At 45.0% G+C, this 27471-nt stretch overlaps 1 protein-coding gene across 1 annotated transcript; it reads left to right on the top strand.

The window, feature by feature from the left end:
* Positions 1 to 22634: 22634 nt before the first annotated feature.
* On the top strand, positions 22635 to 26989 carry RTP2 (receptor transporter protein 2). The gene is made up of 2 exons (XM_075555625.1): positions 22635 to 22798; positions 26482 to 26989. The coding sequence occupies exons 1-2, from the start codon at positions 22635 to 22637 to the stop codon at positions 26987 to 26989; spliced, it is 672 nt and encodes a 223-aa protein (XP_075411740.1).
* The last annotated feature ends 482 nt before the right edge of the window (positions 26990 to 27471 follow it).

Raw genomic sequence — 27471 nt, 5'->3', positions numbered from 1 at the left:
TAATTCCAGGTCTTCACACAGTTCATTATAATATTTAGCTTTGTGTTCTCCATCTGGCCTTTGAAATTTGCTATTTAACTCTGACAGCATCCTTTCTTCCATTTATTTTAGCTGCTCGACCATTAACAGCACATTTTGGAGTCTCTTCTGATAGCCACTTGCATCCTTTCTATCTTTCCTGGTTTTTTAAACGATTTTTTCTTTCTTCATGAATGATGGTCTTCCCACAGCTAATCAGGGCTTCTGTCATTCGTGCTCACACAAGCGTCAAATCTGTTCTTGAAGTATCCTCAAAATTCAGGTGGGATGAACCGAAGGTCATAGTTTGGCTATTGTGGATTTGTTTTATTTTCTTCAGCTTTATCGTGAACTTACATATGAGCAATTGATGGTCTGTTCCACCATAAGATTTGGCCTGGTGTTAGTTGCTGGAATGGCTCCATCTTTTACTCGCACAGATGTAGTCAATCTGATCTCTGTGGATTCCGTCTGGGGACATCCTTGTGTATGGTTGCCTTTGGTTTTGTTGTAAAAAGTTGTTTGCCATGAACAAGTCATTCGTTTTGAAAAAAAATCTATCATGAGGTCTCCAGTTTCATGTTAATCACCAAATACATATTTGACAACTGTTTCTTTCTCTTTATTTTCAACTTTTGCATCACCAATAATTATTACTGCAACTTGCTTGAGTGCTTGATCAATTTCTGACTGAAGATGTTGGTAGAATTATTCAATTTCTTCATCACTAGCTTTTGCAGTTGATGTGTAAATTTGAATAATAGTTGCATTGATTATAGTTCCCAGAAAGCATGTAGATACACTCATATTACAGATAGCATTGTACTTCATGATGGATTTAGCAGGATCCTTTCTGACAATGAATGCTACATTCCTCTGGATTATGTTATTTCCGGCATAGTAAATCATGCAATTTTCTGATTCAAAATGGCCAATACCAGTCCGTTTCAGCTCACTACTACTAAGGATATTAGTCTTTATGCATGCCATTTCATTTTGGACCACCTCCAATTTTCCTAATTTCACATTTCTCACATTCCAGGTTCTGAACATTAGAAGATTTCCCCAGCTGTTTCTCCTTACCTTGAGTCGCGTCCCATCAGCAAATTAAGATCCTAAAGGCTCCAGCATAACAGGTGTACCTGATTCACATCACCATGGTTGACTCCCCTCCAAGAAACCAGCTTCTCTTCAGTCACATTTCAAGTGAGGGGCCAATCTTCCTGCAACACCTGACACTGTTCTGCTCCCTTTGTTTAGGTCTCCAGCATCTGACAATGCTTTGGAGCCATGCATAAGGTTTTCAGCAGCAGTTTGTCTTTCTGAAGTGGGAGTTGAGTTCTTCTTCATCGTCTGTTTTTAGTTGTCCATTCTTGGCTCCTCTGACACCTGGTCACGTTGGTTGACTCTGCTGGCATTGGAAACACCAGTGACATAGCTTTCAGCACAACAGCAACCTGGTATAAACTGACAGACACATGGTAGAAGCCTTAGTATATAATACCTCTTGTTATCTTGACATTATTATTTTTACAGTTTTTTTTAATGTGGGGTGAAGTGTATTCTTTTAAATCATCGCTCCTCAATCACTTTAGTATAAATATAAAACTGCTAATACCCAAGTCCTTTGTGTAGTTGAATCCACTCAGCCAGAGGCAGGATTGCATGGAGATTTCCCTCTATTTTTACAGTTTTATTATCTTTACACTGAGGTCTGTAATGCCTCAATGGAAAGATAACCAAAATTCTCACAACTGAGACAGCATCATATAAACGGAGAAAAGAATGAAATTGTCCAGGATTTCATTTTGCTTGGCTCCAAAATCAGTGCTAATAGAAGAAGCAGTCATGAACTCCAATTACTTATTGTATTGGGCAAATCTGCTATATAAGACTTCTTTACAGTGTTGAAGAGCAGCGGCGTCCCTTTGAAGACTAAGCAATGGTGTGGTCAATGGTCTCATGCTTGTGACAGCTGGAGGGTGAGATGAAAGGATCACGGGTGCATGTGCTTTATGGCACTAGCTAAGAATACTGTAAGTACCACGGGCCATCAGAAGAACACACAGATCTGCTTTGGAATAAGTACAGTCAGAGTGTTCATTTAGACATGTTGTTTGGAGAGACCAGTCCCTGGAAAAGTGCATCATACTTGGTAAAGCAGAGCGTCAGAGAAAACGAGGAAAACCCTCAAGGAGATGGACTGACACAGTGCTCGCAACAATAGACTTGAACATAACAACAGCTCTGACAACCGTGCAAGACCGAGAGGCATTTTGCTCAGTGTACATAGGGTTTAACAACACAGCCACAGCAAGTAAGCCTGTGCTGTTACCTGTCAGAGATCTGCCTCTAAATCACCTGGATGCCTTACATTGGTTCCCTGAGCCTTAATTCTCCACTTGCAAATTTCATACTCACTCACCGCTCTAAAGCTCTAGTCACTCCTGAAAGTCCGGGTGGAATTCTGGCACAGTTGGGGTTGAATTTTGATTGACAATCTCTTGGAATCCTAACAGCGATACCTGTGGATGTTGTTATGCTAATGGGTGAGCCCTAAGCCAAATCATTTCTTTAAAAAAATCATTTTATTAGGGGCTCATACAGCTCCTATCACAATCCATACATACATCAATTGTGTAAAGCACATTTGTACATTCGTTGCCCTCATAATTCCCAAAACATTTGCTCTCCACCCAAGCCCCTGGCATCAGCTCCTCATTTTTGGCCCTCCCTCTCCACTCCCCCCTCCCTTATGAACCCTTGATAATTTATAAATTATTATTTTGTCATATCTTGCTCTGTCCCATGTCTCCTTCACCCACTTTTCTGTTGTATGCCCCCCAGGGAGGAGGTCACTTGTAGATCCTTGAAATCAGTTCCCCCTTTCCAACCCACCCTCCCACCACCCTCCCAGTATTGGCCACTCACACCACTGGTCCTGAGGGGATCATCTGCCTTGGATTCCTGGTGTTTCCAGTTCCCATCTGTACCAGTGTACATCCTCTGGTCTAGTCAGACTTGCAAGGCAGGATTCGGATCATGACAGTGGTGGTGATGGGGGGTGGGGTGTAGAAGCATTTATGAACTAGAGGAAAGTTGTATTTTTTATCGTTGCTACAGTGTACCCTGACTGTCTCATCTTCTCTCCAAGACCCTTCTGTAAGGGGATGTCCAGTGGCCAACAAATGGGCTATGGATCTCTACTCTGCACTCCCCTGCTCATTCACTATGGTAAGATATTTTGTTCTGATAATGCCTGATACCTGATCCGTTGACACCTTGTGATCTCACAAGCTGGTATGCTTCTTTCATGTGGGCTTTGTTGCTTCTGAGCTAGATGGCTGCTTGTTTACCTTCAAGCCTTTAAGACCCCAAACGCTATATCTTTTGATAGCCGGGCACCATCAGCTTTCTTTGCCACATTTACTTATGCACCCATTTGTCTTCAGCAGTTGTATCAGGGAGGTGAGCACACAATGATATGATTTTTTTGTTCTTTGATGCATGATAACTGATCCCTTCAGCAACTCATGGTCACACAGGCTGGTGTGCTTCTTCCATGTGGGCTTTATTGCTTCTGAGCCAGATGGCCGCTTGTTTACCTTCAAGCCTTTAAGATCCCAGATACTATATCTTTTGATAGCTGGGAACCATCAGCTTTCTTCACTACATTTAGTTGTTCACCTACTTTGTGTTCAGCGGTCATGTTGGGAAGGTGAGCATCATAGAATGCCAATTTAATAGAAGAAAGTATTCTTGCATTGAGGGAATACTTGAGTAGAAGTCCAATGTCCCTCTGATATCTTGATACTAACCCTATAAATATATGCACATAGATCTATTTCCCCATCCTCATGTGTAAATATATTTGCATATGTACATGTCTTTATCAAGACCTCTATAAATGCCCTCTGCCTCCCAGCAGTTTCCTCTATTTCCTTTGACTTCCCTCCTGTCTCACTATCATACTCACTCCCCACCAGGGTTTCAGCAATTCCTCTTAGTTACATTACCCTTGATCATGCCCAACCAGGCCTCCCACACCCTCCTCAACACCGGTTTGGATCACTTGTTGTTCCCTTGTCCCTGTGTTTATTAACACCACCACATTTCCCCCCACCTTCCCGTTTCCCATGTCCCCACAGAACTATCCGTCATGTTGTTTTCTCCTCCAATTGTTTATCCAGCCTATCTTATTTAGACAGAACTGCAGAGATAATAACACGCACAAAAACAAGGTACAGCACAATCAAGCAACAATATACAACAAAACAACAATAAACCAATGACAAAAACAAAACAAAACAAGAAAGAAAAGTTTGTAGTTCGCTTAAGGATTATTTGTTGGTCTTTAGGAGTGTTTTCCAGTTCACTATGTTGGGGCACCACACCTTCAGCATTCCCTGGGGACCTCGCCGCTCCATTCCCTTGCTGTTCTTTGCACCCCCTTAATGTTTTGCCTTGGTGTGGTGGGATCCGATTGGGTGAAATTCCCACACTGTGTCTCCAGTGTTGTCTACTGTAGGGCTATGGGTCAGTGAGGGACGTCATGTCTCATAGTGGTGCCAGCTATGTGGTCCTCTCTGTCGACCAGCTGCTCTAATTGGGAACATTGACCTCCTGTCCTGGTGGGCCATGAAGTGCTCCACTCTCTCCTCCTTCCCCTTCATCTGCTCCCATGTGCTCCAATCAGATATGTCCCTCTTCCGGAGCTGTAGATTCAGTGCCATCCTTTGAAATAAATTCTTCTGAGGGAAGGGGTAGGTGTCCACTTAGTGGTTGGTGTTGGGGCCGGGCCCTCAGACCTCTACACTGGTTCCCTACTCCATGCCGGCATGTTTCATTCACATCTTGGAACACCGGGTTGAAGTCTGGTCCCTCTTTTTATTATTATTATTTCCTTTTCCCCACCTCCTTTTTAGTTGTCTACCATGTGTATCCCTGTATTTGGTCTGGTCCATGCCATAATACCTGGTCATCACCCCCAGGAATGTTTGTGTACCGTAGCTTTTCCCTGTGCCCCTTTTGCCTTTTTTTTAAAGCTTACCTCAGCAGCCTTTCAAGTCGTTCTATATTTAAGTCAATGCTATCTTGAGGTCTGTTTTCTCTTTTTTGCCTTCTGGGTGAGGTTGTTCTATGTGGTGGTCTCTTATTTATGCTTGGTGAGTGTTATTTTCCTGCCCATACTGGGTTGTCAAGGATCTTTTGTAGGGCTGGGTTTCTTCTAATGTATTCTTTGAGGTTTTCCTTGTCTGGGAAGACTCTTACTTCTCCATCTATCTTGCTTGATAATTTAGCTGGGTAGAGTATTCTTGGGTTTGCATTGTTTTCCTTCAATTTTTGGAATATGTTACTCCACTCTCTCCTCTTCTTCATGGTTTCTGCTGATAGGTCTGAAGATATTCTTATTTGGGAACCTTTATATGTGATTGCTTGTTTTTCCCTAGCTGCTTTCATGATTTTCTCCTTTTCCTCAAAGTTGGATAATTTAACTATTATGTGCCTTGGTGACTTCTTGGGATCTAATTTAGTTGGGGTTATTTCAGCCTCTTGAATGGTTGCCTGGTTTTCATTCATTAAGCTGGGGAAGCTTTCCTCCAAGAATTTTCTAACTATTGTGCAGATGACTTCTTTGTTGTGTCTTCCTCCGGTAAGCCAATAATTCTAATGTTGTTCCACTTCATAGCATCAGACATAACTCTTAAGTTTTCTTCAGTTTCTTTGATGATCTTATTAGATTTTTGTTTGCGTTTGTTAAAGTCTGCTTGGCTGTCCTCCAAGTCACTGATGCGGTTCTCTGATTCCTCAAGTCACTTCTTGAGGTCCGTTAGTTTGCTACTGGTTTTTGTTATCTCCTCCCTAAGCTCCTGTATTTCTCTTTGGTTTATGGCTTTTACCTCTTCTATCATTTCATCATTTTTCTGTATTGTTTCCCTCATATCCTGTATGACTCCAAGTAGCATTCTGAAAATTTCTTTCTGTGGCAGCTCAATGTCTGCTTCTTCTATGCATGTCATTATGTTCAGGTGATCTTCTACCATTGCCTTTAGTTTCTCCCATTTTTTCGTTGAGGTGGTTGGGGCTGATGGCTGTTTGCCTTGCGTTGTTTTAGAGGAGCCAGGTGCCATTTTCCAGGGAGTCGAAGAGCACTAACTCTCTCTGGGAGACTTGTAGGAGTGCTTCTTCAAACTGCCTATAGCTTATTTCACTATGGAATTAACCTACCACTCTTGGGAGTGACCCAGAAGGGTTTCCTGCTTTGGTGTTGCGGAGGTTGGGCAGAGGTTCCTGTAGCAGCTTGGAGCGTTGAGGAGTTGGCTAAGCTGCCTTATGCCCCCAGACACACAGGCAGGAATTCCCCAGTAAGATGTTGAGCAGAGTATCCCGTGACGTTGGTCGGCAGGGCCTTTCCCAGTCTCGCTAGCTACACAGGGTGGAGCTCACCTAGTTGGGTGTGGTGCAGGCATAAATGCCCTAGGCTAAGGGGAGTGGTCTAGAAGTTAGCAGTAGAGTGTGAGAGACCAAGAAAGAGACAAAAAGGAGAAAAAAGGTTTAAAAGCAAGCCCACTGAGCCTGTGGGGGGAGAGGGGGAGGGAATATAGTGAAGAGATGGAAACAATGCAACAATGTAGATGAGTGGCGATTCTGCCAGTGGAGCTGCAAGGGTTTAGTCCCTGTGGCAAGCTGTGGCTGTGTTGAGAAAAGGCCACAGCGCAGCCCTCAGAGACCAATTGGGGGGTGGGGGGACAGAGAGGAGCTGCAAAGGTCCAGTCCCTGCCCTGAGGCGGGTGGCGGCAAACTGTGCTGGCTGTGTTGAGACCAGGCCGCCCCCAGGCACCGACAGAGACAGTGGCAGGGCCAAGGTCAAGCCCCAGCGGGTCTCCACTGAGGTAAGCCAAAAAACCCCAGCCCCTCAAAACCCTGTGAGTCTGTGTCTATTTATCTTTATGATGCTCCTCCTGGATTCCAGCTGTGCTGAAGTTCCTTCTAAGCAACTCTCCTGGGCTGAATTCTACGGCGCCCCTCTGGTATGTGTTACTCCATCGCCATCTTGTTGGAAGTCTCCAAACCAAATCATATCGTACAAGTTAGAAAAAGCAAACCACAAGTGATGAGGGAATATCTGGGGCTTAACCACAAGGCAGGAAGCTATATGACCAGGATACTGATATGAGGAAACACATGGCTGTTCTTTAGAGACACACTCCGTGCTGTTTCTCTCACAGCAGCACAAGGGAACGAGCCCAGGAGCTGTCACCAATCCTAATATGGATATGAAGGTTTTACACTCAGGCTGCAAACTGAAAGGTCTGTGTCTTGAGCCACCAGCCACTCCTCAGCAGAGAGATGAGGCCATTGGTCCTCTAAAAGATTGAGAGTATCTGAAGCCCTGTGGAGCATTTATGCTCAGTCTTTTAGGGTGACATCGCTTCGGGCGGGGGGGGGGGGGCGCAGGAGTTAGTTTGGGTGTTTAGTGTCCTAACTTGGTGTGCTCTGGCCTCCACCATCTCACAGTTACCAGGCGATCTATATGGAGCCTGCATTGGGCTTTGGTCACCGTTGGGCCTGCTTCAATTAATCAAGTAACCATGGATTGACATTTTGTGAGTGCTGAATACCGGGTGAGGCTATTGAAGTGAGTGAAACATGGTCCCTGCTCTGACGAATTCAGTCTGGGGTGAGACCAATCCCAAACTAAAGTCATTGTGATCGAGTCCATGCTGACTCACGGTGACCCTGTAGCACAGGGTAGAACTTCCCGGGGAGTTATGGAGACTGTAAGTTTAGACTGGGTGGAAAGTCATGTTTTTCTCCAACAGAGCTGCAGGGGGTTTTGAACTGCTAACCTTCCAGACCACGGCCAAACCTATAACCACTATGCCACCAGGGCTCCACTGGAGTGACACAGGGACCACATGGAGGACCAGAAAGAGAGACTTGACCACTGCTAAGAAGAGGTACTGCTGCAGATAAGACTATTTCCTAAATGTGTTCTGATCCATCCTTATGGTAACCAGTTAACCTTCCTTATAAACTGTGGTAGTTACATAATCTGGTGTCAATTTGAGAGGATTAAGATTGAAGGGGTAGAGTCTAGCCTGTCAATCAGGATATAGCCAATGGGGCCTCTGTGTGGGCATGGCCTTCTCCTGAGGATTCTGGGAACTCCTGTATTCCCTCCTTGGAGGTGGGAGACACCCTCTCTAGGCTCAGTCCCTGCGAGATATCCTCATTGACAAGCCACATGGAGACAGGCTGATGCCAGCCAGAGCCTTAGAACTGGAATAGCCATATGGAGACCCCTGCCAGTGCTAAAATGCTTACAATGCCACTGGATCCACAAGACTTCCCACCCACTGGCCTTTGATTTTCCTGTATTCGGCATCATTGTATGTGTTTCATGAATCTGAAGAGGCCTTTATAGATTGGTATTGGACATATGGACTAATGTAAGACTTAGGGACTTGATCTGGACTGAGCTGGAATGCTTTCTTAATGTATAATTACTCTTCATATAAAGCTCTTTCTTATACACATATGAATGTGTATGACTTTGTTTCTGTAGTCAACCCAGACTAACACATAAACCCAATGCAACAGATTATTAAACCAGCAGAAGAGAGTGTCATGGGAGGAATGGTTGGTGACAGAATAGGATAAGAGAAAGAGGGAGGGTGGAGGTATGTGTGAGTTCTGATTTGTGGTCATCAGTCTGGGCAGATATGGAGCAGGAGTATAGCCAGTGTAGATTGGGTATATCTTTCTCCTTGCCATTTCTCAGCATATTATCTAAGTTTCCTCGTTGTGTGTGTGAAAGATGGGCGATTGCTTGCTAAATAAGATCTTCTCTTTTCTTCATTGTTCTGCAGTTTCACCATAAAATATCTTTGTATGGATTTCTTTGTAATTTCATCCTGCTTGAGCTACATCGAGCACCTGGCACTTGATGTCCTTCAAGAAAATTCTTAGCCACTCTATTTTCCAAGATTGCCCCATTTTGTTCTCTTTATTTTCTCTTTATAAAGTTTCTGAGATATTTTTCAATGTTCATATCCTATTAAGTTTGTTTTCAGATATTTTCACTACGGTTATGGATTAAAGTGTGTTCTCTACCCCCAACCCCCAACATACGTGTTGAAATCCTACTCACACCATCTCCCCCCACTGTAATGGAGTCATGGGTGGTGCAAACAGTTAATGTTTTTGACTGCCACCTTAGATATTGGTGGTTCAATCTTCTCTCAGAAGGAAAAATTATCAATCTATTTAAAAAACAAACACCCACCCACCCCCAAACCAAAACGTCACTGAAAACTCTGTGGCATACAATGCTCTCTGACACACATTGTTGCTGTGAGTTTGGGATCCACTCAGCGGCAACTGGTGTTGGTCGCAGTGGTCCTTACAAAGAGGACCTTATTGGGAAATAAGGTCTTAAAAGATGTTAATGAGATCAGACAAGAGTAGGGTGGACACTGACATTAATCACTTGCTCAGTTATCAGAAAAAGAGAATAGACTTACACACACACACACACACACACACACACACACACACACAGTAGACAGAAACCAAAGAGCACCAAGTGCCACAAGTGCCAATCAGGAAGGACCTGCTCTTAAAGCCAGACCCTGAGTTTGGATTTCCAGCCTCCTGAAATGTGAGAAAGCAGATTTTTGTTCTTTAAAGACACTTAGGTTGTGGTATTGGTGCTACAGTAGGACTGGGAGACAAAACAATTATTCTGAATTTTTGCTGTATCTTGAATAGTTTATATGGATTGTTTTCTAGCTCATTAATTATCTGTGTAGCTGTGCTTAATCCATCCACTGAGTTTTCAATTTTAATATATTTCCTTCTAAGAGTTCATTTATTTGATTTTTAAAATTGCATCAAATCTTTATAGCTTCTTGTTATTTGTATTTCAAGACTCATTTCTTTAAACCTATTAAACAGTAATTATATTTTCTGAGACGGGTCACTCAAATTTAGAGTCTTTGCAGATTGATTTTGTGGTTTTGTTTCTTCTGTTTCCAATTGATGTTACCATGTTCTCGCGCTCTCCCCCCCCCCTTTGCCATCCTCTTCTCTTTATCTTTCCCTGTAATTTTTTCTGCAGCTTTATTTTTTAGACTTGTTCAAGATGTCATTTGCTTTTCTCCAGAAAAGATGTGCATTTGTTTCTACAAGTTAATTGGACTACCACCGAGCTACAGCCATTTTCAATTAAATATGGTGCTTGAGGGTTTTTTAACTGCATATGAATTAGGGTCAAAATATTACTCTAGGACTGACTTTTCATAATGAATTTTCACAGGAGAACTTTTCAACCCTCCTACCAAGCACCAAGGTGGAAACAAGACAAATTTGACTTTTCTCCCCTTCTGAGTTGCAGTTTGGTCTTTTATGAACCCTTGTGCTGCAAATGTAGCCCTTCGAGGTCTCCTTTTTAAGCAGAATCTTCTGTTAGACTCCCTATAGTTGGAAGGCTCTCGGAAGTGTGAGGCTAAGTCAAAAAGCTTTGCTACTCAGGGACCAGTTCATACATGCCTGGGTTATTCCAAATACATCTCTGTTGCAGTGGATGACTGCACAAAGGCTTACTCAGTAACACACTTCTCGTTGTCTTTCTTATGAGGGTGTTTTCCAAAAAGGTCCAATCAATATGATGGTTTCCAAGGGGATCTGCAGGTCCAGTTAAAATCCACAGCCTTCTGCAAACTGGGTGCTCAGAATTTAAGTCTAAAACAGTTCTCTCCTCTGTTCCTGGATTTTAATATGGACAATTCTTGGATCACATGGGTTGGTGTGCTTCTTTGATGTGGACTTAGTTGATGCCTCACTTAGATGGCTGCTTGTTTTAAGAAAAGTCTTTAAGACTCCAGAAACTATTCTTCCTGCTAGCCAGGCTCCAGCTGGTTTCTTCACCACAATTTGCTACCACACTCATATCTTTGGTGAACATTTCATGAGGGCAAGTATGAAGTAGGGCTGAGTCATTAGAACTAATAGTCATTATGACTATGATTAAGTGTGAACTCAAAAATAAAATCCATATATATACATATGTATAAGGTTTATTCATGTCTCTGGTAAATTTTAGAGACATCATCATTAATTTATTGTGGAATATGTTATATAATCCCCAAGGGCATATGGTAACTCTATTGAGCCCATGGTATAGAATTTAAAATATTGTTTATAAGAGCACAGTATATGTAGAACAGCATTTTAGACTAAATTACATGGATTGTTGATTTGTATAGACCCAAACCTCAAACAACTGGACATTACTTAAGAAACCACGAGGATCGGAAAGCTCCTTTACTCTTGACCTTGCATTTTTCTCATAATCTCCTGACCTCTGGTTCTTGAAATGTGAGAAGTCTTCAACCTCTAATCTGCAGATTTTGGATTAGTATTCCTGAAACTACATGAATCAAGAGAATCCTCCAGCTTTCTGCCTGACACATGGAATTTGGAATTACTAGCTTCCAGAATTTCATGAGCCATTTCTTTAAAATTTCTCTCTAACTCTCCATATATAGATACACACACACACACACACACACACACACACACACACACACATACATATATGGATGGAATTTTTCTATTTCCATCAATTTATTTCACTTATACTTTTCAAAATTGATAGAAATTTAAGAATTTCATTTATTATTTTCAAGTTTTTTTACTTTATATACATATTGCAATGAAACATAATGTAAATAGAGAAATTATTGTGATGGCTATTTTGATTTAGATAATCATATGGTTTATTGTACCAAGAATATCAAATTCAAAAGGAATGGCACCAGGTTCATCATCAAAGAGAACATTTCAAGATGTATTTTGAAGTATAATGCTCCCTTTGATAAGATAATATCTATATACCTGCAAGGAAGTCCAATTAATACTATTATTCAAATTACTGCAGCAATCATAAAAGCTAGTGATAAAAAATTGAAGAGTTTTACCAACTTTTTCAGTCTTAAATTGATTAAACATGCAATCAATGTGCATTGATAATTATTAGTAGCTGGCCTGTGAAAGCTGAGAACAAAGAAGAAGGATCCAGATTTGGAAAATATGGCCATAATGATAGAAATAATGTGGGAGATTGCATGACAAAAATTTGTGATACCAATCCCTTTTTTTAAAAACAGAAAATGTTCACATTTAGAATTAGCCAACTGGACTTGGTTTAGATGATCCTAACTTTGTTGGCTATATCTGAAGCATCATAGACAGAATCAGGGTAAAACTATGTGTTCTTCTCCCCACGAGGCTTGGTCAAGGTGTTGACTTGGCTATGTCAATGTCATGGAGCTCCTTCACAGCCTGCTTTACCTATTGCTTGTAGGACTTGACACCCACAATGAACAGATCTTCTTTATGACTGACCACTGGGCCAGGGGGACCTTGATGATGGCATTGTGGTCAAGCCTGTTTCACTGGTAGGGGGATTAGGGGGACACTTATGAGGGTACTTAGACTGCCTTCTTAGGCTAAAACAAGGCTCCAGGAATTGATGGACTACCAAGTGAAATATTACAACAGGCTGATGCAGTAGCGGAAGTACTTATGAGTTTATGCAAATAATTTTGAAAGACAGCTACATGGTCAATCAAGTGAAAGAAATCTCTATGTATCCCTATTCCAAAGAAAGATGGCCCAACAGAATGTAGAAGTAATTGAATAGTATTATTTATATAGCACATGCAAGATAATTCACAATCATTTGCAGGAGTACATGACCAAGTCACTGCCAGGAATTCAAGTCAGATTCAGAAGAGGATGGGGAATGAAAGATGTCATTGCTGACCTTTGATGTATCAGGATGGAAAGCAGAGACTATCAGAGAGATTTCCATTGCTATGGATATTCCATGGAAATATTTCAGAAAGCCAAAGGAGCACTGAAAGAACTCACCCATCTATGCCAGGAGATTTGGAAGACAGCTTCTTGGCAAACTGACTGGAAGAGATCCATATTCATGCCCGTTACAAAGAAAGGTGACCAAAGAGGTGCTGAAACTGTAGAACGATATCACTGAAATCACACCGAAGTAAAATTTTGCTGAAGATCAACCAACAACAGTTGCAGCAAGACATTGACAGGGAACTACCAGAAGTGTTGCCAGATTCAGAAGAGGACATGGAGCAAGGGATATCATTGCTGATGTCAGATAGATCTTGTTTTATGTTTCATTGACAATGCACAGGCATTGAAATATGTGGACCATAATAAACTGTGGATAACCTTGAGAAGAATGGGAATTCCAGAACACTTCACTATGTTCATTCTGAATTTATATATGGATCAAGAGGCAGTTGTTTGAACAGAATAAGGACATACTGCATGGTTTAAAATCAGGAAAGGTGTCTGCCAGGGTTGTATCCTCTCACCATACTCATTCAATCATATGTTGAGCAAATCATCAGAGAAGCTGGATTATATCAAGAAGGGTGTGGCATCAGGATTGGAGTAAGGCTTATTAATCTGTAGGATGCAGGTGACACACCTTTCTGGCTGAAAGTGAAGAGGACTTGAAGCACTTGCTCATGAAGATGAGGGATGTTAGCCTTTAGTATGGATTACAACTCAATGTATGGAAGACTAAAGTCCTCACTTGGATCCGCAATCCATGCTCATGGAAGCAGCAGTCAAAAGATCAAATGATGAATTGCCTTAAATAAATCTGCTCTTGCCCGTGTGATCACGAGGTACTGAAGGGATCAGTTATCAGACATCAAAAAATAAAAAAATCATATCATTGTGTGACCACCTTCCCTATATGGTCACTGAAGACAAATGGGGGCATAAGTAAATGTGGTGAAGAGAGCTGATGGTGCCAGGCTATCCAAAGATACAGTGTTTGGGGTCTTAAAGGCTTGAAGGTAAACAAGCAGCCATCTAGCTCAGAAGCAACAAAGTCCTCATGGAAGCACACCAGCCTGAGTGATCATGACATGAGGTGTTGAAGGGATCAGTTATCAGGCATCAAAGAACAAAAAATCGTATCATTGTGAATGAGGGTGTGTGTGGAGTGTGGACCCAAAGCCCATCTGTAGGCAGCTGGACATTCCCTTATGGAAGGGTCACGGGAGACTAGATGGCAAGCCAGTCAGGGTGCTGTGTGGCAACAATGAAACATACAACTTTAGGTCCTAAATGCTTCCTCCGCTGGCCCACCCCCTCCAACCCCCACTATCATGATCCCAATTTTACCTTACAAATCTAGCTAAACCAGAGGATGTACACTGATACAGATAGGAACTGGAAACACAGGGAATCCAAGACAGATGATCCCTTCAGGACCAGTGGTGAGAATGGTGATACCCAGAGGGTGGAGGGAGGGTGGGGTGGAAAAGAGGAACCTATTACAAGGATCTACATATAACCTCCTCCCTGGGGGATGGATAACAGAAAAGTGGGTGAAGGGAGACATCAGATAGTGTAAGATATGATAAAATAAAATTTTATAAATTATCAAGCGTTCATGTGGGAGAGGAGAGTGGGGAGGGAGGGGGAAAATAAGGAGCTTAAGTGGAGAGAAAATGTTTTGAGAACAATGAGGGCAACAAATTTACAAATGTGCTTTACACAATTGATGTATGTATGGATTATGATAAGAGTTGCATGAGTCCCCAATGAAATGATTTTTTTAAAAAAGTAAATCTGCTGCATGAGAGCTCTTTAAAGTGTTGAAAAGCAATGGTGTTATGTTGATCACTAAGATGCACCTGATCAGAGCCATGGTATTTTCAATTGCCTCATATGCATGTGAAAGTTGAACATTAAATAAGGAAGACCGAAGAAAAAATGATGCATTTGAACTATCATGTGAAGAATATCGAAGAAGGAAGAAGAATCAATGCATTTGAATTATGGTACCAGCAAAGAATAACGAAAGAACCATCAACTGCCAAAGAATAAGACAGATCTGTCATGGAAGAATTACAGCCAGAATGCTCCTTAGAGGCAAGGCTGGGGAGACACGTCATGTCACCTACTTTGGACATGTCGGGAGAGACCAGTCCTTGAATAGGATGTTATGCTTGGCTGAGTAGGGAAGCAGAGATAAAGAAGGCCCTCAGTGAGCTGGATTGGCACAGTGGCTGCAACCATGAGCATAAGAACAACTGCGAGGCTGGTGCAGGACTGGGCAGTGCTTCATTCTGTTGTACCTGGGTCAACTATGCGTTGGCATAGACTTGATGGCACCTAACAACAGCGACAGCAAGTCCTTGACTTCACTTTTCTAGAGAATCGAGCCTAACATAGCACCTCAGAAAGTTCAAAAGTAAATTAAAAAACAAACAACAGCAACAACACCTTCAATATGGGTCACAATTCAATGTAACTAAAGCCAAATTCTCCTCAATCGGGCCATTGGATAATAGTATGATCAAATGGAAAAGGTGGAAGTGTTAACAATTTCATTTTACTTTTTCCACAATCAATTCCCATGGATGCAGCAGTCAAGAAATCAAATGACGGACTGCATTGGAAGAACCTGCTATATTCGGAGTGAGCCAATATCTGACTGTTTTCCTTTCTATTTGTCTCACAGTATTATGATTCTCAATCTCCTGTTTATTGGCTTCTTTTAGGTTATGTAATCTTCAACAATTACATTGTTTTCTCTCTTTGTATGACAGTTATGGATATCCTGTGCTTTGAAAAAATTTTATTCTCATTTACAGAGCAAATTAGGGACGTTTACAGAACAAATTGATTTTCCATCCAACAATTCATGCACATGTTGTTTGTGACATTGCCGTCCATACAATCTAAAGCACACTTTTCCCACGTTGTTCCCGTGCTGACTATTTCCATCCATCCTCTTTTCTATCCAGTCCTGCTTTCTACGCTTTATCCCTTGCCAAGACTGACCTTTGGACCAGTGCGGCTGATTGCTCAGGGACTGTGTCATTGTTCACCCTCTAGACCCCTCTATGTTTGGCTGAAAGTTGAGCCATGGGGCTGAGTTCAGTTTCAGAGAAGAAGAGGAAAGGGCCTGGTCTGTTGAATTTTTTTGAGTTTTGTTCCATATTCTTCTCACAGTCTACCCAGAATTTTCCATGTCAATTCTTTTCAGCGAGGTCACCTGTGTTAATAGTCGGCACCAATGGAGACTGAGGTTTGCATGGTCCATGAGTCCTTTGGGTTAATTATTTCTGGGCCTCTGTACTATTCATGATTCTTTTTCACTCTGGATAGGGAGAGACCAATACTTGCACCTTAGCATATGCACAGGCTCTCAAGACCCCCAATGACTGCTCACCGAAGTAGAATATACACCATGATCACTGTGGAAACTGTATATTCTGTTTCTCTTCATTTTGCGATGGTCCCTTTATTACGACACTAGAAGTACTTGCTGAAATACCTTGTAGTCCTCCGGGGTTAGTAGGTGGGACTGGCTTACTTCCAGCTCACTGTACCGCAGGCTCCAGCTTTCTGGCCAGAGCATCTCTGGTTAAACTCCCTGCATTAGGTGGATCCTGGTTTTGTTGCCTGTTTTCCTGGGTCCTCTGGTTTGTTACGTCATGGGTATAATTTTGTCTAGGGGGAAGTGGTGGTTCAGTGCCTGGGAAATCTGGGTTCACTCGCCTTCCAATGCATCTTCGGCCTAGCCACCACCATCCGCGTGGAGCTTGTGTGTTGCCTGGGGGCTGAACAGGTTTCAGAGGACTCTCCAACTAAGGTGGGCTGAGACGGAAAGCTGCCTTCCCCAAACCGGCCACCCAACCCGTCTGGAGCATAGTCCTTTTCCGACACGTACGGAGTTGACACCGAGCAATGGGTGTAAAGCACTGAAAAGAAAAGAAAAGCTTTTTGAGTCTTTTTTTCATAAACTGTTTTATTGAGACCTTATCCAAATATCATACAAGTCAATAGGCCAATCATAGGAAGAAGGGTTGTGCAATCATCACCACAATCAATTTTAAGACGTTTTATTTTCTTTTGGTGTTCCTTTTAATACCTCCCCATTGCCCCCAGCCCCCCCGCCACACCCCCAAGGAACCGTTAACCCATTTAGGCCCTATAGATTCACCCATCCTGGAATCCACGTGCATATCAAAAAACATACAAAAATATAAAACAAAGAGTCAAAAAAACTAACAATAACAAAATTAGAGAAAAAACCCGGGTTGGAAATAAATTAGAAAATATTCAAAACTGGACGACTTTAAAATGAGTCAAAAGGGAGATCAGATGAATTAGAGTTTAACCAAATTATATGTGCTATAATCCGTTTCCCAATGCATTCCGTCTGAGAGCAAGCCGAGTCCCAATGCATTCCGTCTGAGAGCAAGCCGAGTCACAGCCCGGGGCAATGGTCACAGAGGTTTCTGTGGAGGCTTCACTTTATAGTTCCCCTTCACTTTTTTTTAAAGGCTAGAATTTTTGGAGGTTTCCCAAAGGGGATCAGATCGGATGTTCCATTTTGACCATTTAAATCAGATGTTACATTTTATTGTACTGTAATCTTTCTACAATCCCCTGTGTCTGGTACTCAGGCTACTTACATCCCTGGGCTATGGTCAGCAGGAAATCACGGGAAATCGAATCGATGTGTAGATTCTGCAAATGGATTTTGGGTTTCCATTGTCGTCTGTATCCTTCTGCAAGCCAGGTGTTGGCAATTTAGATTCTGATGCCATCATCCCCTCAAGATTTGGATTAAGTGATCTATAATCCTTGGTCTTACAGGCTGGTGTGTTTCTTCCATGTGGACTTGATTGATGGCCACATTTAGATATGATGCTTGTTTGAAGACAGGCCTGTGAGACCACAGGCACTATTCTTTCTGATAGTCGGGCTCCATCTAGTTTCTTCACCACATTTTGTTGTAGCACTCATGTCTTTATTGATCTTTGCATGAGGGTGAGGGTCAACCGGGGCCATGTCATAATGACTAATTGTTCTTAGATTGGAACAAGAATGACGTGGGAGCCCCAAATGCATCCATGTATCTGTGGTTTCTCTATGCTGTTGGTTCACCTTGGAGTCATCATTGTCATTTTATGTTTGAGAACATTCTCAGTCATCTTCCTGTCATTTTATGTTAGAGAACATTCTCAATCATCTTCCTGTCATTTTATGTTAGAGAACATTCTCAATCATCTCCCTAGAGTTTACGGTCATTTTCTTGATAGTGTCGTTAATTTATCCAATGGTAAAGAGTTTAAAACGTAATTGAGAAAAAGAGATTATACAAGTTCAGGCTGGATATAAGCTGCAATACATGAATTATTGACTTACACGGATTAAATCCTTAAGCGAATGGACACTGTTTACACAAACAGTGGAAGTTGGCAGTAAGGCAAAACTTTTGATAATATTCACTGACAGTGACAGAACCAGGCCTACCAGGTCGATACACATCTTATTAAGTAATAGGGCAATCAAGTAACTAAGTGTACGGTAGTTGGAGGACCACCAGTTCTGTACTCTTGGTATATCTGTCTTCTGCTTCTTCTCAGGCTATGTGGTTTCAGCCTGAAGTCTAGGGGCTACCAGTGAATTTGAGGTAGAGTCCCGTTCACTTAGTGGGACTTCCACATTGAAGCCTTCTGCTGTGGCCTATGAAGAATGTTGTGTACCTCGAAAAATCGGGGTCTAAAGTCCCATTAGTCTATAGCACATGGTCTGGGTCCCCAGGGGCTAAATGGAAGCTAGACTAATGTGCCCAGTTAGGAGCATGTTACCAAACATAGTCTCCTCTTGCGTTCCATATCATTGTTGCGAGCGAGTTTTCCTTCGGGGTACTTTAAAAACAGACTTCAGAGTTTTGGGGGTGCCTGGAAAGCATGGCCCATAGGACATGCATCCTTGAACGCCAGCAGGGAGAGTCATCCCTGCCTATGATCAACTGGTAACACAGCAGCCTGAGGTCACCCCTGCCCATTGTTTCACCTTCTCTACTTTGTGAACCATAGTAGATTATGCTGATCATATAAACTCCACCTGAGACTTTGGGGACACCTCCCTAACGTTTTCTCCATTCAAAGATCAAAGACTAGACTGCAGCTGCCTCTCAGGCATTCCTCCCAGCTCTTGTTCCCAGGAACTGGGGTTTGCCCTGTAGCATCTTCTAAGTGCTTTGAATGGGGAGGGGAGGACAGAGCTGGCATTTGTCCCTTGATTTACTTCTTATGAAGAAACATCACGGACCTCTAACTCAATTTTATGGATTTATTTGTTTTCCTTCCAAGATCCCTGGGAGAACATTCCCAGCTGTCACGAGGGTTGGCACTGACAGCGATTCTCCCGAGGATTAGGAGGGGCTGAGGGGTGTGTGGAGCTGTGTTCTCTAGAGAAACAAAGCCAGTGAAACTCTTCTAGGTATAAGAATAACTTTATATCAGGAAGTAAATTAATATCAGGGAAGCATTCCAGCCCAGTCCAACTTAAATCCATGGGCCTGGTGCTAGCTGGAGCCATCTGCAGAGTCACATAGCCGCAGAAGGGTGAAGCAGGATGCAGGAAGACCAAGGCCGGTGGGTGCAGAGTTGTGTGGACCCAAGATTGGTGGAAATATGGCAGGACCCTGAGAGGTCTCATTGTTGGGCCACCCACATGGGCCTCCCCTGACAGCAGACCCCGAGTCCCAGCAAGCAGGAAGGTGAAGGGACACACAGAAAGAGAGAGAGGTCACTTGTGTCTTTTTTATAAAGAGGTCAAACCCCCCCCCCCCAAAGGAGCTGCCATCAGGCTATGACTTGACTGAGGGGTTGACGTCCATGCCTCCACAAGTGTAAATTGACATACAATGGAACTACCACCAGGGCAGAATGCCCACTTTCCTAATTCCTTGGATTGAAATTTCTGGGAAAGAGGTGTGTCCAGTCTTCAAAAGCCCCCTGGTGATGTGGATCACCTCCCTCATGAATTCTTCTGTACTTCAGCACTTTAGGGTCCACAGGTGGCTTCTTCTGTAGTACAATAAGTCACATTTGAACAGTGAGCATTTTTGCTAACAAATAATTTATAAATTGGTGAGGGCCCGATTCTTTTCTCCTTCTCCCTTTGTTAATTTGGTTTGCAGAATGCAGGTGCACAGACAGATTTAATCACATTTCTCTATTAAAAAATAAAAAGCCTTACCTAGATTAAATATATGGCAGCAACGCATCACGAGTGTGTCCGTGATTGTGTCCACTGTAAACACTTATATGATGGTGACTGTTTGGCTTGTCGATTCTGGAGCAACCATTTGTAAATATGCAGAAAATGAGGGTCGTGACTGTGCTCTTTGATTGTGTTACAAACAAGCATTTTATTGAGAGAAAACAGCACCCCCATGCAGAAAGATGGATTAGCTTGGTCTTTGCTTCGAAGGCTCCGTTTCTAAATTAAACCTGATACAAGGCCTAAGGGGATTGCATCATCGGGTTAAAAACAAACAGACAAAACGCTGGTACTTCTCCCCACCCCTCCCCTCCTGTCACCACCATTTGTTCTAGAAACCATGGCACACTCTTTCTTGGAGCGGGGTCACTCCTGGAACGAGGCTCTGGGTCAGGCCAGAAATGTTTCTCTGCTTTAACCAATTCCAGGGGACTCGTGGACCCCCTTCTGCCTTCGTTATAGAGCTTGCTAATGCTTCTATCACAGAAGCACCACCAATGGGCAACCTGAACAGACGTCTCAATCCTCACAGTTGGGGAGACCAGAAATTCAAGTTCAATGTGGCAGCTCTAGGGGAAGGGATGCATTCTGTCTGTTGGCTATGGGAGCAGGCCCTTGTCTCTTTCAGTTCTTGGTGGTCTTCGTGGGGTGTGTATCTTCCCTTTGGCGCTCTCTTCTGCTACTTTTAGATCTCAGGATTGGCTCAAAACACACTTCATGTTGGCATGACCTCATTAGCATAGCAAAGAGAGTCTGATTCTTAAATGGGATCACATTCATAGGTATAAGGTTTTAGGTCTTTGGGCCAGGGGCTGGGGGGCGGGGAATAATTCAGCCCGTAACCTCATCTCACTTGGGCTAGGAGTGAGCTAGGAGGAGCATGGTCCTAGGGACCTGATCACGTGAAGGTCCCATTCCTGGATTTCAGTGTTTTCATTCTGTGTCATTACATTAAACATCAACATCTTACCATTCAATGTTAAGAAATTGAGAGTGCGGGAGTAAAACCAGATTCTACAATTAAAGAGCCTTTTCTATGGTTAGTGGTCAGTGGCTGTCAATCAGACACAGTTTAGTGTTTCTGGGGCCTCGGGACAAAGCTAGTGGAGGGACACCTCCCTGTTCCAAGATAAAAGCCAAATACGGTGTCCTCTAACTCCACCCTGTGTGAAAATGACTTTAGGCCAAATCTGGAACATGTCACTGAAGACTTTTCTGCCTTCGGGTCCCCAGCAGTGCTTTTTAATCCCACATGCAGCTCACTCTTTGTGCCTCTAGATCTCTGGGGACCCGAAAGTCCAGGGGAAAGAGCCGTAAAATGGTTACAGGTGCATGGGAGTCAGGTGCTATCCAACACAGGCTTCCCTTGGACAGGTAAAAAGCCAGAGGTCCCCTGTGGCAAATGAGTCCACTCAGCCCCCTCAGAAGCTGGCCTGAGGCGTCATAAGCAGCCACAGCTTTGAGACTTTTCCCTGCCCAAGGCGACTTTCCTTCGGCAACTGCTTTCACCTGCACCATGCAAATTTAGAGTCAAGTTCCCTTCTCAGTCTCTAAAGTATTTAAATTGGGCATCAGGGACCTTTGGATACCCTCTTGCCTGGCCTCCTTCAGTGGCAGCTGTAGCAGCTGGAGCCTGCAGCTCAGGATAAACACCCTTCTCATCCACAGCCTGAGCATGGCTGAGACGGGGAGCTACAAATAAAGGGCTGTGTTCTAATTATTCTAAAGATCGTAAGTGTTATTATTGTGCCTTTTAGAATATGTTAAGTTGTATTTGACCTCACCAACTGAACAGACAGCTCCCAAAGACAGAACTGCTTGCTCCTCCTCTCTCTGTTCTCAGGCTGTTGAGGCAATGCTGACTCAGAGCGATTTGATAAGACAGAGTAGAACCAAAGTATTGCAATGAAGCTCAGATCAGGGGAGCTATTTCCTGGCCAGGCACTGCTAGTGCTTGGCAAGTGGTAAAAGGTCACACACACTGGGGGTGCGGGGCAGCGGGCTGTGCAGTTCCCTGTGCCACGTTCCAACTTGGCTCCCCAGTGCAGCGCACAGATGGGAAGAGTGTGTGCAGGAAGAGTGTGGGGAACCAGGACCGCAGAGTGCTCTTTGCTTCCTGGAGACTCCTGGAAGCCCAGCTGAGGGTGATCTGGGGCTGAGCTTCACACTCCCTTGCTTCACTTCACCAAGTGTCACTACCCAGAGCTGCCTCTGAAGCCCAGCTCAGAGCCCCAGGTCTCCCTCTTGGGGCTTCCCTCCTTCCCAGCTGTGGCTTTTGGCACCCTGTTTGGCTGCCATGGTAACAAGTTCCAGGGTGACAAAGGAGGGAGCTGGGTCTTGTTTCCTCCAGGTCCTGTTGATGAGGATTTCCAGACCTGGGAGTCTGGCTGAGCCTTGCACCTCCCAGGCTCTTCCTGTGGCCTCCCTCGGTGCATAGCCAGCTCCGGCTCCTGCTGGCCAGGACCATGTCTACCAGCCTGACCACCTGTGAGTGGAAGAAAGTCTTCTATGAGAAGATGGAGGTGGCCAAGCCATCAGACAGCTGGGAGCTCATCATAGACCCCAAGCTCAAGCCCCATGAGCTGGCCCCCGGCTGGAAGCAGTACGTGGAGCAGCATGCCTCAGGCAGGTGAGAGCCACATGAGAAGGGGACTACAGGGAGTTTCTGAGTCACAGGCCTGGGGCACCTTCCAAGGGGAGGCAGAACTGATACGTGGTGTCCTTGCATCATCTAAGGTGGGGGGCAGGGCAGAGAAAGAACTGTCAGGGGGTTCACAGAAAACTTGACATATATATGATAGCTATGCAATATATAGGATATTAACTGCACCCAGATGCTTAGAATCACTTAAAGGGGCTTTAGAACCGCTGAACCCCCTGGGGGAATCCTTTCACTGGGCTTCAAAAGGCCTTTTCTTTTGAGCTGGCTGGTGGCTGGGAGGGGTGCAAAGAGCTGGTCTGGTCAGTTCAATTCAATTCCATTTTATTCGAATGCAGAAATGTCTACTAACTGCCTGCTATGGGCGAGAACCAGGTTTTACCTCTAACTAGCTAGCTCTGTGGCCAAGGCTTCTCCCCTCTCTGTGTCTCATTTTCACCTTCTCATAGGAGTGGGTAGCCCAAGTCCTTCCCACCTCTATTTCCCTGTTCTATTCTGTGTCTGTGATCAAAAGACAGTTTGGGGCAGGATGGCCCTTTGCCACTTACACAATATGCCCAGGCCTCATATTCTAGAGTAGCGGTTCTCAACCTGTGGGTCATAACCCCTTTGGGGGGTCAAACGACCCTTTTCAGGGTCACCTGATTCATAACTGTAGCAAAATTACAGTTATGACGTAGCAACAAAAATAATTTTATGGTTGGGGGGGAGGTCACCACAACATAAGGAACTGTATGAAAGGCCCCAGCATTAGGAAGATTGAGAACCACTGCTCTGGAGCCTGCAGTAGGTCCCTGAGGCCAATGGAGCAGGTCCATCTGAAGCCCGCAGCCTCTTCATTCTCCTAGGTCATGGGTTAGGACCAGGGGCCCAGAATTCCCATTCAAACAGTCTCAGGCCCATTTTGGGAGACTGAGCAGGCTTCTCCTAGGATCTATCAGATCTAGGACAGATTGTCTTCCTGGATACCTGGTGTGACCACAGGTGGCTATCTGCAGGGACTTCCAGCAATTGCAAGGTGTGGACAGAATTTGCCCCTCCACATTGCGCGGTCCACACATGTATATGTGTGATGTGGCTCATGGGCTAGGATGATGGTCCAGGCGGGAAAAGGAGCCAGGCTGTGGTTGGGGAGCTTACATTTGTCTGCTTGCTCCAAGATCAGCAAATACGTATTAGGGTGAATCGGTGTGGACGCCAGAGGTGGAGTTGGTTCTGTTTACCTCTGATCAATAGAAATATCTGTTGGGCACCCGTTACATGGTGGGCTTTGCTTTGCTTCTAATGAGCTCTGTGCACATGGAAGACCTCTACTTGTTTTGTGCCTCGGGGTTTTCCCCCAATAAAATGAAGAACTGACCAGATGATTCTTAAGGCTCCCTCCTCGAACCCCCAGGGAAGGAAAATACATAGAAGAGACAGAAGTATGCAAGCCTGGAGCTGGCTGATGGGAAGGTGTCAAAAGCTGAAAACTCAGGCCGAGAGGTCCTGGAATCCAGGAGCTGAGCTCAGAAGATGACTAGCTCTTCTACCTCAGGGCTCTCCTGGCCCTATGCCTGTGGCTCAAGACACCTGTGCTCATTAGGGCAATACCTCATTCTTTCTGTAGGTCTTGAGATGCATTAACCAGCATGAGTGTGTAGGGGGCAGAGTCCCTCTTGGCCTCAGAAAAATCAACGAGGCCTTGAGTTGTCCTTGGTTTTGTTCTGGGCTCATGTTGTCCGTAGACTGAGCTAGCTCCCATTCTGTCCCACAACTTGGGCTGCGTGGCTCTTGGCAAACATTAGCTACTGAACGATATCTATTGGATAGACTTGAGTTCCTCAATAGAGGTCCTTCATGGTGATCATAACACAGGCCCAGAAAGGGCCAGTGATAAGGACAGCAGCCCAATGTACAAACCCCTGTCTGTGAAGTCTGCACACTGTGGCCCTGGAAGATGTTAGCTCAGGGGGAGGAGAACCGCTGTGGCGGATTTAATGGTGCTCTGTCACTGGGTGTGCACTTGCTTTGTACGGAGCTGGAGGGGAATCCTCTGCTCTCTGTTTCCTCAGGCAAGGGCACTGGGGACCCAGGTTAGGCAAAACTTTCCTGTGTAGTCCTGGGAGGGAACAGGGAGCCGGGAGCTGGTCTACCTTCATAGGGCCCCTGCCGGGCTGGCAAAGGGTCTAGGGACCTAGGGTTGGCTTGTGAACGACAAGTGAATGTTCTTGGGGAAGATGGCTACATCTAGGAGTCAAGAGCAAGAGACTTCTCAGGCAGGGCCATCATCGTTGGTGAGTTACTGAGAGCCTGTGATGTGCCAGGTCTGTGCTTGGCACAGTAGAGATGTCTCTTTCCAAGTGAATGCCACCCTGGTCATCAGAGGCACAGGAAGTCTGAGCGGGAAAGTATCTCGTTGGAGACCATCACCCTGCATTTCCCAGGGAGAAAATGCAATGTGTGGGCAAAAGCTTGAGCACAGTAGATTTGGAGGCTCCTGCACTGGGCTGCTAACTATAAGGTTCACAGTCCAGAACCATCAGCGCTCCATGGGAGAAAGACATGGCTTTCTACTCCTGGAATGACTTACAGTCTTGGAAACTCACAGGGGCAGTTCTAGCCTGTTTGATAGGGTGGCTATGAGTTGGCATCGACTCAATGGCAGTGAGCTTGGTTTTGGTTGTTTTTTAAAAAAATCATTTTATTGGGGCTCATACAACTCTTATCACAATCCATATATACATCAATTGAGTAAAGCATCCTTATACATTCGTTGCCCTCATCATTCTCAAAATTCGCCTTCTACTTGGGTTCCTGGAATCAGCTCATTTTCATTTTTTCCCTCCCCTCTCTCCATGCCTCCTCCCTCATGATCCCTTAATAATTTATAAATTGTTATTTTATCTTATCTTACACTGCCCAGTGTCTCCCTTCATCCACTTTCCTGTTGCCCACCCCCCAGAGAGGAGGTTATATGTAGATCTCTGAGATCGGTTCCCCCTTTATACTCCCCTTCCCTCCCAATATCTCCACTCTCACTGTTGGTCCTGAGGAGTCATCCGTCCTAGATTCCCTGTGTTTCCAGATCCCAATTGCACCGCTGTGCATCCTCTAGTCTAACCGTGTTTGCAAGGTAGAATTGGGGTCATGATAGTTGGAGGAATTGGTTTTGGTTTTGAGGTCCCTGGAAATGGAGCCTTGGAGATGTAGTGGGTTACGCCGAGCTGCTAACTGCAAGGTCAGTGGTTTGAACCCAGCGACAGCTCTGAAGGAATCGTGCAGTAAAGATGTAAGTAAAGTCTCAGAAACCCAAAAGGCAGTTCTACTCGGCAGGGTCGCTCTGAGTCAGAATCCACTCGATGGCGGTGAGTTTGGCTTTACGTTTGGGGGACAAAAAGAGGGCCAGGTGGGCAGGGCATTGCTGGGTGCCAGATGGCTCTGGTATTAGGTTCCTGAGGAGCCCACTGTGGTCCCGGGGCCGCTCACCGGGAGGGGGAGGGTGGGAAGTGGCCCAGGTGAGCTAAAGAACCAGGGGCCATAAACACTCTGCCTCCCCCTCCAGGCCCAAGGTTCGGTTCTCTCTCCCCCACCGCCATTGCCCACTGCTTTCCCCAGGGCACGATGCAAGTGCGGGAGGCCACCTCTCCTCCTTCCTCTCTCCTTCCCCGCAGGTTCCACTGCTCCTGGTGCTGGCACACCTGGCAGTCGCCCCACATGGTCATCCTCTTCCACATGCACCTGGACCAGGAGCGGCGGATGGGCTCGGTGCGCATGCGCGTCTTCAAGCAGCTGTGCTACGAGTGCGGCACGGCGCGGCTGGACGAGGCGAGCATGCTGGAGGAGAACATCGAGAGCCTGGTGGACAATCTCATCACCAGCCTGCGCGAGCAGTGCTACGGCGAGGATGGCGGCCAGTACCGCATCCACGTGGCCGGCCGCCCGCACAGCGGGCCGCACCGCGGCGAGTTCTGCGAGGCCTGCCAGGAGGGCATCGTGCACTGGAAGCCCAGCGAGAAGCTGCCCGAGGAGGAGGCCCCGGACAGCACCTTGAGGCGGGGCGCCCAGGCGGGCTCCGGCTACAACTTCTTCTCTCTGCGCTGGTGTCTCTTCTGGGCCTTGCTCTGCGTGCTCCTCGTCTACCTGCAGCTCTCCTTCCGCAGCCACGCCGCCTTCTTGTAAGGAGCTGCTTGGAGGGGAAGGGCAGGCACACGGGGCTGGGGTGGCAAAGACGCCCTGGCCCTAACTCTGACCCTGATTCTGTACGTGGTCCCCAGCAACACTGTCACCTCTCTGGAGGATAGGGTGGGGTGGGGGTATTTAATGTCCCTTCGATTACATCTTACAGTAATTGGGTAATGGGGAGTCGGAAAAAGTCAGTCGAATGGTATTTTTAGAATTCTCTAGATTAGTGTGAGCACTAAACCGGGGGGATTCCCATCTCCCCTTTCATTCCTGCCCACCCTCCTCCTTCATTTCCATATCCCACATCCCTTAACAACCCCCAAATCGGTAATAGACCTGCCCCCTTTGAGTTTGCATCTTTTAGATCTTCATGAGAGCAGAAAGCCTTCTCTTTCTCCCAGAGCAGCTGGTGGGTTCGAATCACTGGCCAGGTGGTTAGTAGCTCCAGGCACAGTGCTCCCCCCACCCCCCATACCTCA

This window comes from Tenrec ecaudatus, chromosome 8, assembly GCF_050624435.1.
Source record: "Tenrec ecaudatus isolate mTenEca1 chromosome 8, mTenEca1.hap1, whole genome shotgun sequence".
In the NCBI taxonomy this organism is placed as follows: domain Eukaryota; kingdom Metazoa; phylum Chordata; class Mammalia; order Afrosoricida; family Tenrecidae; genus Tenrec; species Tenrec ecaudatus.
This window is presented reverse-complemented; position numbering and strand designations above follow the sequence as displayed.